General features: G+C 42.7%; 1 protein-coding gene across 3 annotated transcripts in view; it reads left to right on the top strand.

Annotated features, from left to right (window-relative positions):
• Positions 1–14,808, top strand: part of ckap5 (cytoskeleton associated protein 5) — a 64,759-nt gene that overhangs the window by 30,713 nt on the left and 19,238 nt on the right. For 2 of the 3 annotated variants that reach the window (XM_037107892.1, XM_037107891.1), the window contains 11 exons: positions 1,935–2,108; positions 2,198–2,318; positions 3,103–3,282; positions 3,502–3,689; positions 7,923–7,998; positions 8,112–8,300; positions 8,399–8,536; positions 8,689–8,772; positions 8,972–9,131; positions 9,224–9,345; positions 10,126–10,376. In XM_037107892.1, the coding sequence (XP_036963787.1) occupies positions 1,935–2,108; positions 2,198–2,318; positions 3,103–3,282; positions 3,502–3,689; positions 7,923–7,998; positions 8,112–8,300; positions 8,399–8,536; positions 8,689–8,772; positions 8,972–9,131; positions 9,224–9,345; positions 10,126–10,376 (1,683 nt within the window). Of the gene's footprint in view, positions 1–1,934; positions 2,109–2,197; positions 2,319–3,102; positions 3,283–3,501; positions 3,690–7,922; positions 7,999–8,111; positions 8,301–8,398; positions 8,537–8,688; positions 8,773–8,971; positions 9,132–9,223; positions 9,346–10,125; positions 12,175–14,808 lie in introns of those variants that run through there. The other variant, XM_037107894.1, reaches the window with a different exon arrangement.

Genomic DNA, 14,808 nt, shown 5'->3' on the forward strand with positions numbered 1-14,808 from the left:
GCAGTTTTTGTCAAAGCCCAAGTCCAGTCACTGCTTTTTTTTTCCTAAGAAACAACAAGGGTGTAGTTAAAAGTTAGAGATCATCCATCACCACGGCAACCACATCACCATTTTAGTGAGATAAACATTGTTGTCATTGTGCCTGACAAAACCTGCAGCTTTACGTATGATTTGTAGATTCTGCAATAGTCTAGGTATAGTTTGGGCAAATGAATTGTGCTGAACAGTGCAGCAAGTTGTCAGGAAAGATATCATAAAAAAGATGCACTGGAGTGGAGCTTTAATTTGTTTATGCTTTAAATGTAGAAACCTTAATTTTTTTTTGATGATGTATTAGCTGAAAAAAAAATGTAAAAAGTGTACCATGTTGAATAATTTGAACAGTAACAACACCAGGAACTATTTCTTGTATTGATTCTCTGGGCTTTCAGATGCAGTTTTATTTTGAGACAACACAATAGAGCATTTGCAAACAACCAGTTGAAAAAAGACTGTCAGAAAATAAGCCTGCTCTCTGGTTTATGCACTGTCTGTTAGTTTAGCAAGTTATGGCCGTCTTTCTAGAGCTCCAGGCAATTGTTGCCTAACCTATCAAAGCTTGGCTAGTTTATTGCTCATGACAATGTCAGCAAGTGAGTTTTATGCGACTAAAAAGATTGCACACATTGTTACCCTATTCTTCAAGGCTCAGCTTCAGCTCTGGCCTTGGTATTTGTTAGTAGTTATTTGGAAATGAAGTGCAGAGTGGTGGTTGGTGCTGAAGCCCAGACAAGTGTGCTCTGTCGATATTAACATTCTACCGTTAAACTATTATAGCCCAGCAGGACTCTTTGGTTCTAACATGACCTCTAACTCTATACCTTGAACTTTAAGTTTCATTATTATTGTGAAAAATACCTTTTGCATTTATATTTTGCTACAATATTCATAGCATGATATTCAATACCAGCTCACATTCTGCTGTCTGCTTGTATAAATAGAAATCACAGTCCAATTTGTCTTGGATCCTTTATACATATATTATTACACAATAAGGGACAACCCTAAGTCAACTTGGAAAAAGGAGAGAAGAAGACTCATGCTAGATACAGTACTAGATCGAAAGCAGAGACGAGCCGTGCACATTTTATGAAGATTAGTTGGCTTAAAGTCATCTGCTTAATTAGTCTCAAAACAGTTTGTAAAAGTCACGAGCAATCTTTTAAGATTGGTTTGGCCAGTTGTTAAATAAGGACGGGTGAGCAGCACGAGAAGCAGAAGCAACTTTACATGGCTATTATTAGATATTACAAATATCTGATTTCTTCATGTCATAAGACCGGACTATCCCCCCTGTCAGTCAGTTTAATAAGCTGTCATCAAGCAAAAAATCTGCATTGTTAATTATTAATCAGTAATGTGGCTAACAATTGATGGATGGAAGGAAAATCCTTTTTTTTTTCTCTCTTTTTTTATTGCCAATTATCAGGGCAGCTTTTCAGTGTGTATGTTTTTCAGTCCTTTCTAAAGGATTCAAATGTGTGATGTTTGTTTTTAGATCAGAGCTGGTCAGCTCCAGTCCTGATGGTTCAGCTAACATTTGTAAAAGGCTAGGCTGTTGATACTTGAATTCTTAAATATTTGGTTCTCCCAGACAGATCTTCATTAGACTCAAAGCAGGGAAGGTACTCGAGGGTCAACCCACCACGCTAATCTTCTTATTTAAATGTCTGACTGAATTTAAGCTATTTAAAGGTGGTTGTTTAACATTATACATTGTCATTAGACTTAATGTCACATGCTCTCTCTCTTTTTTTTCACATTGGGGAATGTATGATGGTATTTGCATATATCCAATGTTCCTGAGGACTGGAGTTGAAAGGCACTGATCAACAGTACACCCAACTAAATATACTGTCCCCCCAATCAACCCTTTCCTCCCTCCGTCCATCCAGTCAAGCCCGTCAGAACGCCCAGCACACAGAGTCCTCCCACCCTTCCATCCCCAAGGAGTTCCAGTTAGACCTGGACATGATTGAAATGGACCAGAGCAGGGTGTGTGAGCTGCCGGACCTCGTCCAACACAAGCTGGATGAGCTGCTGGAGCCCATCATGATCCCTGAACCCAAGTAAACACACAGTTCAGATAGAAAGCAGCATTAAAAACACAGATTTAAATATATTTTGTTACAAACAATATTGTTTTTTGTGTTGAAAGGATGCGAGCTGTATCTCCACACTTTGATGACCTCCACAATAGCACCGCCTCGACCATCAATTTTGTCATCTCTCAGGTGGCCAGCGGTGACATCAACACCAGCATACAGGCACTGGCACAGGTATCGCGCGCGCACACACACGCAGTCATGCACAGTACATATATCTGTTTATTCTAACACAACAGTGTAATTGTAAATGGTGTGGCAGTGAATTGTTGTCAATAGATAATAAATATGCGTAATAAAATTGTCCAGATCAAACCAAAATGAGAAATGGGTTATGTGTAGAGTATGTATTGCACAGTGCACAGTGAGCTCTACTGGGAGCAGTGTTGGTTGTAGAGACTGACAGCAGCAGGAAGGTAGGATGGGTTCTGGTATTTGGAGAAACTGTTGACTAATAAAAGCCAGGGTTAAGATGAGGAATCCAACTACAATACTACAAACGCATGCCATACTTATTTTACTATATCCATACAAATGTTAACCGAGGATGAGCGAGACACAGCTGCACAAATAAGTCCCTTTTCTGAAATAGCATCTTAAATCATCATTTCTTTTATTTTCCCACGAAGAACAAAAGTGAATTGCTTAGAGCAACTGCTAAAACTACTGTAAGGATAAGTCAAAAAAATGGAAAATTCAGTATGATGCCCCTCTGTCACAGTTGTAAACCATAACCAACAGCAAAACAATCAAGTTGTTGACCTGACAACTAAACGATGAGAACTTAAAACTTACAACAAAGCTCTGTAAAGCAAGGGGAGTTACATAGTCTGTTTATGGCTCTCTATAGGTTCATACTATGAGACACAGTTCACATGATAATGATACGCTGTTATTAAAGAAAGATCCATCATTGTTTCTTTAAAGCAGATCTCAAGTGTTTATTTTGTCCCTCCAGATCGATGAGGTGTTGCGGCAGGAAGACAAAGCAGAAGTCATGTCAGGACACATTGATCAGTTCCTCATCGCTACCTTCATGCAGCTGAGGCTCATCTACAGCACGCACATGGCTGATGACCGACTGGACAAGAAGGACATCATCAAACTGTACAGCTGCATCATAGGAAACATGTTATCTGTGAGTGTCTGCCTGCTGATGATCTGATGCATATGATATCAGGCTCGCCGCACAGGATGCTTGTTTAGTGTGTGACAGCTTTGTTGCTGAGCTGCTGCCGCTCGCTCCCATATTTCAGGCACCCAGTGTGGCCAGCCTGTAACTGGTGAGGTTGATTCAGGACCAGAGGCAAGGAAACTCTAACATCTCTCTGAAACTGTTCTTGTTCAATTCTGTCAGTTGTTCTCTATGGAGTCCCTGGCTAGAGAGGCGTCTATGGGTGTGTTGAAGGACCTTATGCATGGTCTGATAACACTGATGCTGGACGGCAGAGTGGAGGACATTGAGGATGGACAGCAGGTCATCCGATCAGTAAACCTGCTGGTCATAAGAGTTCTGGAGAAGTCTGATCAGACCAACATGATAAGGTTGGTATGAAAAAACAGTTCACCTCAAAATTTAATTCACCTTCACTTTCTCAGGACTGAACATTGTTTAACAGTCATGCAACAAATTCCGAAAGCCCAAATAAGTGATTTATGTATTTAGACTTAACTGCATCTGTGCTACTGAGTACCGATTCAAGAATGGATGGATGACTGGTAATTTACATGAAATATTAGGAGACACATGTGGACACAGGCCTGAGCATTTTGTTATATTGCCTCCAACAAGGAGTGCCCAGAGAAAAGGCGCAGAGCTCCATCTTTTCATGTGCAGCCGCTCCACGAACTTTTAAATTGTAAATCCTGCACTACTTTATAAATCTTTGGGTAGTCATTGTTATGAAAACCAATTATTGTTTGTATTAGCATAAGGAAAGCATAGAGACACAAAGTCCAGCAGAAAAATAAATGACAACACGAAAGAAAACTTAATCTCTTTCTTGTTTCTGATTAAACTGGGAGCCAACTTCGACGAGCAACCGACATGTGCAACAGACATGTACATCAACAGCTATGGAGAGCAATAAGAAGGAAGGCTGACAAGAGGGAAAGGGACAAATTTCTTCTCTGGGGCTGTAACCTTTACACACCTAAACTGGTCCCACCAAATACTGCTGACCAGCCCCTGAGAAATGGTTCTTCATCTGCTCTTCTCCCCCTTTGGTCTTCGCAGTTTCTCTGATCACGTTACAGCTGTGGCCCAGAGCAGCTCTATGAAGCTTAACAGGCAGAAGATATACAAAATTATGCAAAAATTACTAAATGTACACTTTTCATTAACAGAGCTGTCTGTCATTTGTTTTATGTACACATATTATATAAAATATGCCAGATATTCTGTCATTGCAAATTGTAAATTGTGTCTGTTCAGTACATGCAATATATTTGCATGTCTGTCTGTCCTGGGAGAGGGATCCCTCCTCTGTTGCCCCACTTGCGGTTTCATCCATATTTTATTTATTTCCCCTGTTAAAAGTCTTTTTTTTTAAATTGTGCTTTATTATTATTATTATTATTATTATTATTATTATTATTATTATTGTTGTTGTTGTTGTTGTTGTTATTGTTATTATTATTGTTGTTGTTTTATTTTTATTATTTATCATTATTATCCATCATCCATTATCCATCCATCCATTTTCTTCCGCTTATCTGGGGCCGGGTCGCGGGGGCAGCTGCCTGAGCAGGGACACCCAGACTTCCCTCACCCCAGACACTTCCCCTAGCTCCTCCGGGAGGATCCCAATGTGTTCCCAGGCCAGCCGAGTGACATAGTCACTCCAGCGTGTCCTGGGACTTCCTCGGGGTCTCTTCCCGGTGGGGCATGCCAGGAACACCTCCCGAGGAAGGCGTCCAGGGGGCATCCGATATAGATGCCTGAGCCACCTCAGCTGGCTCCTCTTGATGTGGAGAAGCAGTGGCTCTACTCTGAGCTCCTCTCGGGTGACAGAGCTCCTCATCCTATCTCTAAGGGAGCGCCCCGCCACCCTGCGGAGGAAACTCATTTCGGCCCCTTGTATCCGGGATCTTATTCTTTCGGTCATGACCCAAAGTTCATGACCGTAGGTGAGGGTAGGAACGTAGAATGACCGGCAAATTAAGAGCTTCGCCTTTCAGCTCAGCTCTCTCTTCGCCACGACAGACCAATACAACGACCATATTACTGCGGCTGCTGCACTGATGGCTTGACGGAGCCAACAAGACAACATTGTCCGCAAAAAGCAGAGATGAAATCCTGTGGCTCCCGATCCAGGCCCCCTCCAGCCCCTGACTGTGCCTAGAAATTCTGTCCATAAAAATAATGAACAGAACCGGTGACAAAGGGCAGCTCTGCCGGAGTCCAACATGCACCAGGAACAGGTCTGACTTACTGCAGCAATGCGAACCGGCAATGCAAACCAGACTCCTGCTCCGGTCGTACAGGGACTCTACAGCAGAGCAGAGGGCCTCCAACCCCATACTCCCGGAGAACGTCCCACAGAATGCAGCGAGGGACACAGACAAATGCCTTCTCCAAGTCCACAAACAGGGAGGCTGTGGAGTGTGATCCCCCAATAGTTGAAACACACCCTCCGGTCCCCCTTTTTGAATAGAGGGACCACCACCCCGGTCTGCCAGTCCAGAGGCACTGTCCCCGACTGCTACACGATGCTGCAGAGAAGTGTCAGCCAAGATGGCCCCACAACATCCAGAGACTTGAGGTACTTAGGGTGGATCTCATCCACTACCGGTGCTTTGCCGCAGCTCCCCACCTCCACCGTAAACGGTGTTGGTGGAGGGCTGCTACCCCCTCCTGAGGTGCCGGATGGTTTGCCAGAATTTCCTCGAGGCTAGCTAGCAGAAACATTAGCTCAGGCTCTTTTCCCCCCAGCGAGGTGACATTCCATGTCCCCATGGCCAGAGTCACCATCTGGGGATTGGGTCGTCGGGGCCCCCGCCCACGACCACCACCCAAATCACATGGCACTGGCCCCTTCTGACCCCTCCTGCAGGTGGTGAACCTACTGGAGGGCAGGCCCACGTCGCTCTTTTGGGTCGAGCCCGGCTGGGTCCCTTGGGGTAAGACCCGGCCACCAGACGCTCACCTGCGAGCCCCAACCCCAGGCCTGGCTCCAGGGTGGGGCCCCGGAAACGCCATTCCAGGCGACGTGAATGTCCTTGGTTTTTATACTCGTCATCAGGGGGATTGGAATCGCTCTTAGTCTGACCTGTCACCTAGGACCTGTTTGCCTTGGGAGACCCTATCAGGGGCATTAAGCCCCAGACAACATGGCTCCTAGGATCATTCGGGTACTCAAACCCCTCCACCACGATAAGGTGGTGGTTCAGTGGAGGAGGATTATTATTATTGGCTATAATTCCCACAACCTTTGCCCTATAATCACAAAACTTGGTGGGTAGGTTCACAACTGTACTGTGAATCTGCCTACCAGAGCATGCTGAGCTCAACCTATAGGGGGCACTATAAATGCTGCACATGCATATCTCAAAGACCATTGGATGGAATTTCACCAAATTTGGTATGCATGCTCTAGGGACGAGTATTGACTAATATCTTAAGTACCATGTTGATAGGTGAAAGTGGGTGTGGCCTGTTCGTCATTAACCATCATTGTTTGCATTTTATTAATTTATGGCGAGCTGGAAGGACCCAGAGACACAAAACTTGGTATATTGAGTGTAATTGTCGTCCAAATGCTTTTCCAAGAATTTGATCCCAATCCGTCAGATGGGAGCACTATAACATAGGGTGTAAACTTCAAAAGGCTCTCCCCGCCAAGCCATAAGTGCTATTGACTTAAAATTTTTCATAGATGTCCTCCTGATAGTCCCCTACAAAAAAGCTTCGGGACTGGGAATCTGCCTACCAAAGCATGTTGAGCTCAACCTATAGGGGGCGGTATAAATTCCATTAGCAAATTCCAAACCTATTTGGAGAGGGTTGGAGGGGGTTGTCATGGTTATGTATTGCACAGATCTTTGAGCAACACGGCGGCTGATGTCATCAACTGTGGGGGATGAGGGTTAGGGTGGCCGATTTGGGGCAAAAGAGGTTAGAACCCGTGGATTGCCGCTTGCGGCTATATTTTTTTCTTTTCTTTTCTTTTTTTCTTTTTTTTTATGAACTCAAATCAAGGTTCTAAGGCCAGAGGATGTAGTGCACTGTACAGATTGTAAAGCCCACTGAAGCAATGTGATTTGATTTTGAAAAAAGGTAACAGTAGGGGTCAACTGATTCAAGGCTGTCGTCCTGGATTGACCTAAAACTTGTCAAACTCATGGCGACAAGCAAGAACCAGAGCAGCACTTTGTAACCCACTTAAACTGGATACAATTTAACATTTTATATGTAATTATTATTTTTTTGTATAAATCTAACATGTAGTTCTGTACAAAACCTTTTAATACTTGACTGTTTCATGTCTTTTTAAATGCAAATTCCTAGCGATGCCTTGTTTTAGCATAAAGCGGTGTCTTCAATGACATATGTATGATTGAGTCAGACTTATCCTTAGCTGTAAAAGTATTTTCGATATTTATTGTTTCAGGTCATTAAGTGACTTGAATAGAGGGGACACAGTGACTGGTCACAGCCCATGCATCATACAGACTTAATCATTTTCAAAGAATTTAAAGACACTTTGTTGTTTTTTTTTTTTAATGTTTTTCTTACCCATTGACTTAACACCGTCTTCCCTCCTTGCCTCTCTATAGTGCTCTGTTGGTTCTTCTTCAGGACAGTTTGGTCACAACAGCTGGTCCCCCAATGTTCTCTGAACTGGTCATGAAGGTAAGTAGTGGACATCAGAGGACCAGATATATCCAAATGTCCTACTAGTTTACTGTCCTTTTTAGAATGGTGCTTTATATATGTCATACTCTACTGTGTTTGTGTGTGTTCAGTGTCTGTGGAGGATGATCCGCTTCCTCCCAGAGACAATCAACAGTATCAATCTGGATCGGATCTTACTGGATGTCCACAACTTCATGAAGGTTTTCCCCAAAGAGAAGCTCAAGCAGCTAAAGAGTGACGTCCCTCACAGAACCCTCAAGACTCTGTTGCACACACTCTGCAAGCTTACTGGGGCCAAGGTAATGCAATCACGCACACATGCCCACACCCAGACTCAATTTATATAATCCAAATATGTTGATTAAGTGGTTTAGATCCTTTTATTTGTGATAAACAGATCCTGGACCACCTATCAATGATAGAGAATCGTAATGAGTCAGAGTTGGAGGCCCATCTTAGGCGGGTAGTTAAACACTCTGGAAACCTGTCAGGACTTAAGAGCGACCGCGGCAACGAGAAGACTGGTCTGCGCACAGTAAGCAACACATCTCCACAATGAACACATTCAATGGCCATTTAGGTTCTTCACTGAAGAAAATTCAGCGGCCTCACTGTATCAGAACGAGTCGTGTTGCATAACTGACAGTGGATGTAACAAGGATTTTGTCCTTGATGTTTTGTTCCCAGGAGGATCGGATGTCAAAGGCTAAGGTCAGTGACATTCTGTCTGAAATCTTCAAGAAGATCGGCTCCAAGGAGAACACTAAAGAGGTCAGCTCAGCCCACATAAACACATTCAGATGAAGCTTTATTCACTTCTCGTTGCACTTTAGCACTTGAAAGAAATGTTTGTACTTTTTTTTTTTTTTTTTTACTTGAGTAACTTCACTAACAGAAAACAAGAGGCTTATAACAAAGAGTCTGCAAAACATGAGGCAATCTTTAACACATTATCTAATTTTCTTGTCAGGGTTTGACTGAGTTGTACGAGTACAAACAGAAGTACTCTGATGCAGACCTGGAGCCCTTCCTCAAAAACACATCGCAGTTCTTCCAGAGCTACGTGGAGCGAGGCCTTCGTGTCATAGAGTCCGAGAGGGAGGGCAAGGCTCGTATCCAGACCTCAGCAGGTACATCTGGGCGCTGGCAATGTGAACGTACTGTAGGTCAGAATGAAGTGAGGAGTGTGTGGTAACACTGGTGTGTGTTTGTGTCGCTGCAGTGATCCCTCAGCATGGCGTGGACTCCAGTCTGAGCAGTAACAATGAAGAGCTGAAACCAGCTGTTTACTACGAGAGACTCAAGATCCTCAGACAGAGACAAGGCCTGGAAAACACCTCCAGAGTTAGTGAACACACTCACAAACTCTTGGCCAATACGGTTCTGTTGGGTTCTGTGCATCCGCACTGTACATGTATACTGTATATGTCATTCCAGCAGAAAAAAGCTAAAGATGTGTCTAGGTGTTGTTCAGACTGCAGACAAATCAGATTTGTTTCTCACATCTATAACAGACTGTCTGCACTTTGATTTTCAAGTGATCAGGTCCTATAGCCTGTCTGCATGGGCTGCTGTGGTAACGCAGTAGGCGTCAGTAACTATGCAAGCTAGTGATACAGCTTTCCAACATGGATGCATGACAAATTCCAGCTTTGCCCCATAGAGAACCCTCCTGTCTAGTGCCAGCAGACAATTCTGGCTACCATTTGAATTCTGGCTGTATTTTCCAATGACACCTTTTTAATAAATGTGAATTAAATTGTAACTGTCTTTTTTACTTTTAGATTTTACAGTTTTAAAAACGTGTGTGATTCTTTTTGTCTTAATAGGAGAGCACAAATACAGCTCTCTGTTGTCATTTGTCAGAAATCTCATTTGCAGCATTGTTCTGAAAAATGTACACAATCCTTAAATTGTTCAGCCTTAGCATAGGAATTGATATTAGATGAAGGTGTTTTCTGTCAGCTCACAACATTAAAGATGCGAGTCCAATTGCACAGTAACCACACTGTATATATTACTGAGGACATTTCTAAACAATGCAGCTGCTTTTGAAGCTTTAAAGTTTGAACAGCTACATTCCAGAAGTGAATCTCACCAAGTCTTTCATCTCTCAATCTCCAGCAGGGTGTCATAGGAAGCGAGGATGAGCCTCAACAGCGACCTCCCATCTCCTCCCTGCTGTCCTCAAAGCCATCTGTGGCCTCCTCCACCGATATGCTCCACAGTAAGCTGTCTCAGCTCAAAGAGTCCAGAGAGCTGTACCAGCAGGAACACACCCACTCTCCAACGCATGCACATACCCGCTCAGCTTCCCCGGCGGCCAACCTGGACGACCTGAAGAAACGTCTGGAGAGGATAAAGAGCAACCGGCAGTAAGGAGCTCCGCAGCACCACCTCATGTCATCCGCAAAACCTGTGGAGCCCAGCTGGTAGAAAATACAACCTCCTCCTTTTCAACTCCTCTGTGTTCCTTTTTCGTGTTCTAGATGGAAGTAGAAAGCACCTTGACACTAAAATCCAACCCTCTGTAACAACAAACCAGGTAGCAACAGACAATTACATCCACAAGTTTGAACCTGACTCCACCCACTGTGCCTGTAAGTTATTAGAAATCAAATACACCCTAATCTGATTGTAGTGGAATACATTCAGATTGAACTAAGGCTGTGACTGGGATTTTTAGCCTTCACACACACACACGCGCACACACACACACACACACACACACACACACACACACACACACACACACACACAAAGTGTTTTAGCTTCTATTCCAGCTTCTTCTTCTAGCTCTTATATTTAGGCTTCTAGTCTTTTTGTTTTCAAGTGTCGACCATCAGGGCAGAAAAAGCCAGAGTCTCAGAGTGAGTTTTGATGTTATGTGTACAGGATCACGAAATTGTCAGTCTGTACAGTTTCATCTTGATGACTGTCACTGTATCCTGCCCTCTTCCTGTCCTGTCCCTGTCTAACGTTTTTGGGTGCCCCCCATTCAATGTACACCTCATACTGTATTATAATACTGAAATAATGAACTTACCCTTCTCTTCTCTGTTTAAGTATCACAGCACAAAGATGTTTGTACATATTTAAAGCTTGTTAAAGCCACTTAACTGTTATGGAGCGCTTCTCATGTGGTTGGGGGGGAGTAAAGAAATGTTGCTGTTTTCTACTACTGCTGAGTTTGGATGGAGAAACACTGCTTTAAAGGAGCTGATTTCAGATTTGTTGCTTTGTAAATGCAGCATCTGACTGCCCCCTTGTGGCTGAACACTGTCCTCATATCAGTATGTAGTTCTCAGATTTCAGCTGAAGTCCTGTTTGCAATGGGGGCATCTGGAGATTTGTGATAATTTGCCTAAAGTTGACACATTATTATCAGAACAATAAAAAAAAAAACAAATAAGTTACAAGGCTAACAGTTGATGTGTAAATGGGGCTTGATGCTCCAGCACTTACTTTAGTCAATTAAGTGTCTGATTTCTGCCCATTTCAAATATTTATGCTGCAACAGTATAAGCAGTGCTGCATTTCCACAGCAACATCAAATCCTCTGTTTGTTTGTTTTTCACCTTTTTGATGGGGTTCAAACTGACAGGGCCCTAAAAGCCACAGCTGTATGCCCATATTGAAGGATTCTTTTTGTGTCTGTTTTTAACAGGGGGTTTGGTAAAGGTTCTGTAGAAGAATCTGTCCTGTTTTATTTTGAAAGTATTTGGTGGCCTTCTGCTAAGCTTTTGTTTCATATGTCAGTGGTCTTAAATCCTTCCTTGAAAGTGATCAGCTGTAGTGTCTGTCTTTAAAACCTGCAGACTTCAGGTGGGACAAGGTTAAAAAGTAGTGCTTTTATTCTGGAGAAGTGTCACAATTTGGTGCACCCTGATGCCGCTTTTCAACCTATCGGGACTGAGAATTTGTCCCTAGCTGAAGCTGGGACCAAGCGGTGCTACGTACAGGTGTGTTGTAGTGGTGTGATGGATTGTGCTTTGAGTTGACATTTTGCTGTAAATACTGTATGTAATGTCTTCGATTAACAGCCTCCCTCAGTTATTTAACAGCAGCCACTCAGTTGTGTTTGTAGGCTTGAAGAGCATGGCATGAAGTCTGATTGTTTTTATTTTCTCATGTAAATAAAGTTCACATTAATAAAAGCACTGTTTTAATCAAGTCATTGTTTTTCTGATGATGATGATGATGATGATGATGGCTGATCAGTTGGTTGTCTGTTCTACAGCCGAATGTTGAGTAAAGAAAAACAAAAATAGCATTTTTTTTTTTTTATTTAATTCAAATGTCAGTACTAGTCTTATATTGTTGCTCTCCAGCTTTCCTTGTATAATCCATTGTGGAAAATCGCAATAAAGTCTTTTTTTTTTTTTTAACAATCCATCTTAGAGTTTTCTGATTGTTTCCTATGAATGGCTGCATCTTAATGAGCTTGGTTCTTCATCTGTAGGTTAGCGAAGTGTGAGGGGTAATGCTGTGTCACTTAGCATCGGAATAGCTGAGCTGCGGTTTAGAGCTTATCCGGTTAAACGGGAACCTACATCATAAAACTTTCAGCTGCTTGTTAAATTCATTAGTCAGAAGATGCTCACTGCGGATCGTGGTTGTCGGAGATTGCCTTTTAAGTTTAGTAGAATAAAAGTGAACGATTTAATAAAAATATTCTGTTCATATTAGATTGAAACACACTATTTTTTTTTTCTTTTTATTAAATACTACAAGTGTTTCAGTACAACTGATATCAGCTTAGTAGTTTGAGTGAAGAGCTGAACCTGTGGAAAATGTTGGACTATCTCAGTACAGGGTTCCCCCCAGACAATGGAACGGTGGCTCAGCGCCACTATACTGATTTTCAATATTAGCTGCTTTGTAGCGGGTGACGGTGACGTGTCAGCCTGACTCATGTTATCTGAGCATGATGTGACAGTGTTCCACAAAGCCTCTTGGGATGTCACAGACTGCGTGGCTTTCTCAGTCTTCAAGTACCCCCATTAATGTGGAATGGGGCTGTGGTCAGGTAACTGGAGGACAGTCCTAGACAGTCAGGTCTCATCGGGTCTTCCTTGTGTTTTTTGTTGTTTGTTTTTTTTCTCTTCATAGGTTTTTAAATCACCTTGGCTCAACATTGATATAAACGTAAGACCTGGGTGAATCCGCTAAATTCGCTACACTAAAAAGTTATAATGACATATTAACATCCAGTGATGTCATGTTATAAATAAGGAATTTGGGATGCGGTCTATTTGGGATGACTTATTACTGGACACAGTGTTGGAGGCAGAGCCCCGTTTAACTATGAAATGTGCTCAGTGGTTTTTTTTTTAAGCTAAAAAAGCTTCCCAACAATGAAAATACCGTGATTGCCAACTGAGCCAGCTACCTCCTGGTTTAGCGCCCGACTGACTTAAAAGATAACTTGGTCGATTTCAACATGCAGCTTTATCCCTCAGCTACCCTTGACTTGCCAGTACCGGAGCCGCCAACACTTTTGGTGCAACCCTTTCAGGGCTCCTTGAACGGAGAGTTAGAATTGACAGCTAACAGCATGGAGTCAGAGCTTTACACGTCTAAGCGTCTTAACATGCTCCAAATCTCACCCCAAAAGTTGTGCAACATTAGCAGACACCTTACGACACAGCACTGTAGCGTGTATGACTCAAAATGAATTGGAAAAAAAAAAAAAGTGGTTAAAACAGTGTGTTTGTGCAGGATGCTACATACTGGTTTGTTTACATCCCTGTCCTCCAGTAGTCCAAACTAGTCGATCCGTCGAGCGTGCGCTTACATCCTGGGACACATTAGGCTGTATGATGTCCCACTCCTTACAGCATAGGCTTTCCTCTTCTGTATCCATTTGGACACAACATCCACAACAGCACCACCAGGTCACCGATGTCCCTGGCTGTGAAGCCGCCACTGCCTGTTCCGCTCTCTGCGCCTCTCTCTCCGCACTCTCGTTCTCTAGTGCAAGTAATTCCTCATCTGTGTACTCCGGTTCGATCTACCATCGAATTCAAAATAGTCGGGGAGCCAAAGTCTCCAAAAATGGGCTGAACCTGACATGGTCTGCCATACTTTTTATTTGTGTGGGGTTTTTTTTGTTAACTTTGGCCCTGAGAACCAATAAGTGGAGGGTCTGCTCCGCCGAAAATATCGCTAGAAAGAATGTGGTCGTTTTACTGTATGCATCTTATCAGAAAAATGTTTTTTTTTTTCCCTCAACTCCTCAGTGGTTAGGCTGTCAGTAAATGGATTCCAGATACACAGAACACATGTGCTGACAACATCCACTGAAAAAAATAACTCTTAAAACACATTTCTACATGATTTCACATCAATTTAATGCTAAAAATTAGGTGTTTTATTACTTGTTCCCAATATTTTCATCTTTACTTCTTTGGCAATCAATTATTCCTCCAAGTTATGACATCTGTCAATATTCCATTCTTTTCAGCAAGTACCATATCGAACTAGAATACTATGACTGTGGTTAAATAATATAGAGAAAGGAGTATGATACAAGTCACAGGTCGAACACAACAGTCTTGAAGTACAGGTTTTAAAACACAAGTATAGCCAAAAATGTACTTGTACTACTCTGCACTATATAACCATATCTTTATCATCAACATCATTGTCTGCTGTGTCTTCATCTTCTTTAGACTCTACATTCTTGTCGTCTTTGTCTTCTTGCTGTGTGTGTGAGCAGGTTGCAACATTTACTGTCGGAGACGGTGTCTTCAGTGCTGGGGGGGTTTTACACTTTCATTATATGTCGTATCTGGCGAGGTTCAG

This window comes from Acanthopagrus latus, chromosome 8, assembly GCF_904848185.1.
Source record: "Acanthopagrus latus isolate v.2019 chromosome 8, fAcaLat1.1, whole genome shotgun sequence".
Lineage (NCBI taxonomy): Eukaryota > Metazoa > Chordata > Actinopteri > Spariformes > Sparidae > Acanthopagrus > Acanthopagrus latus.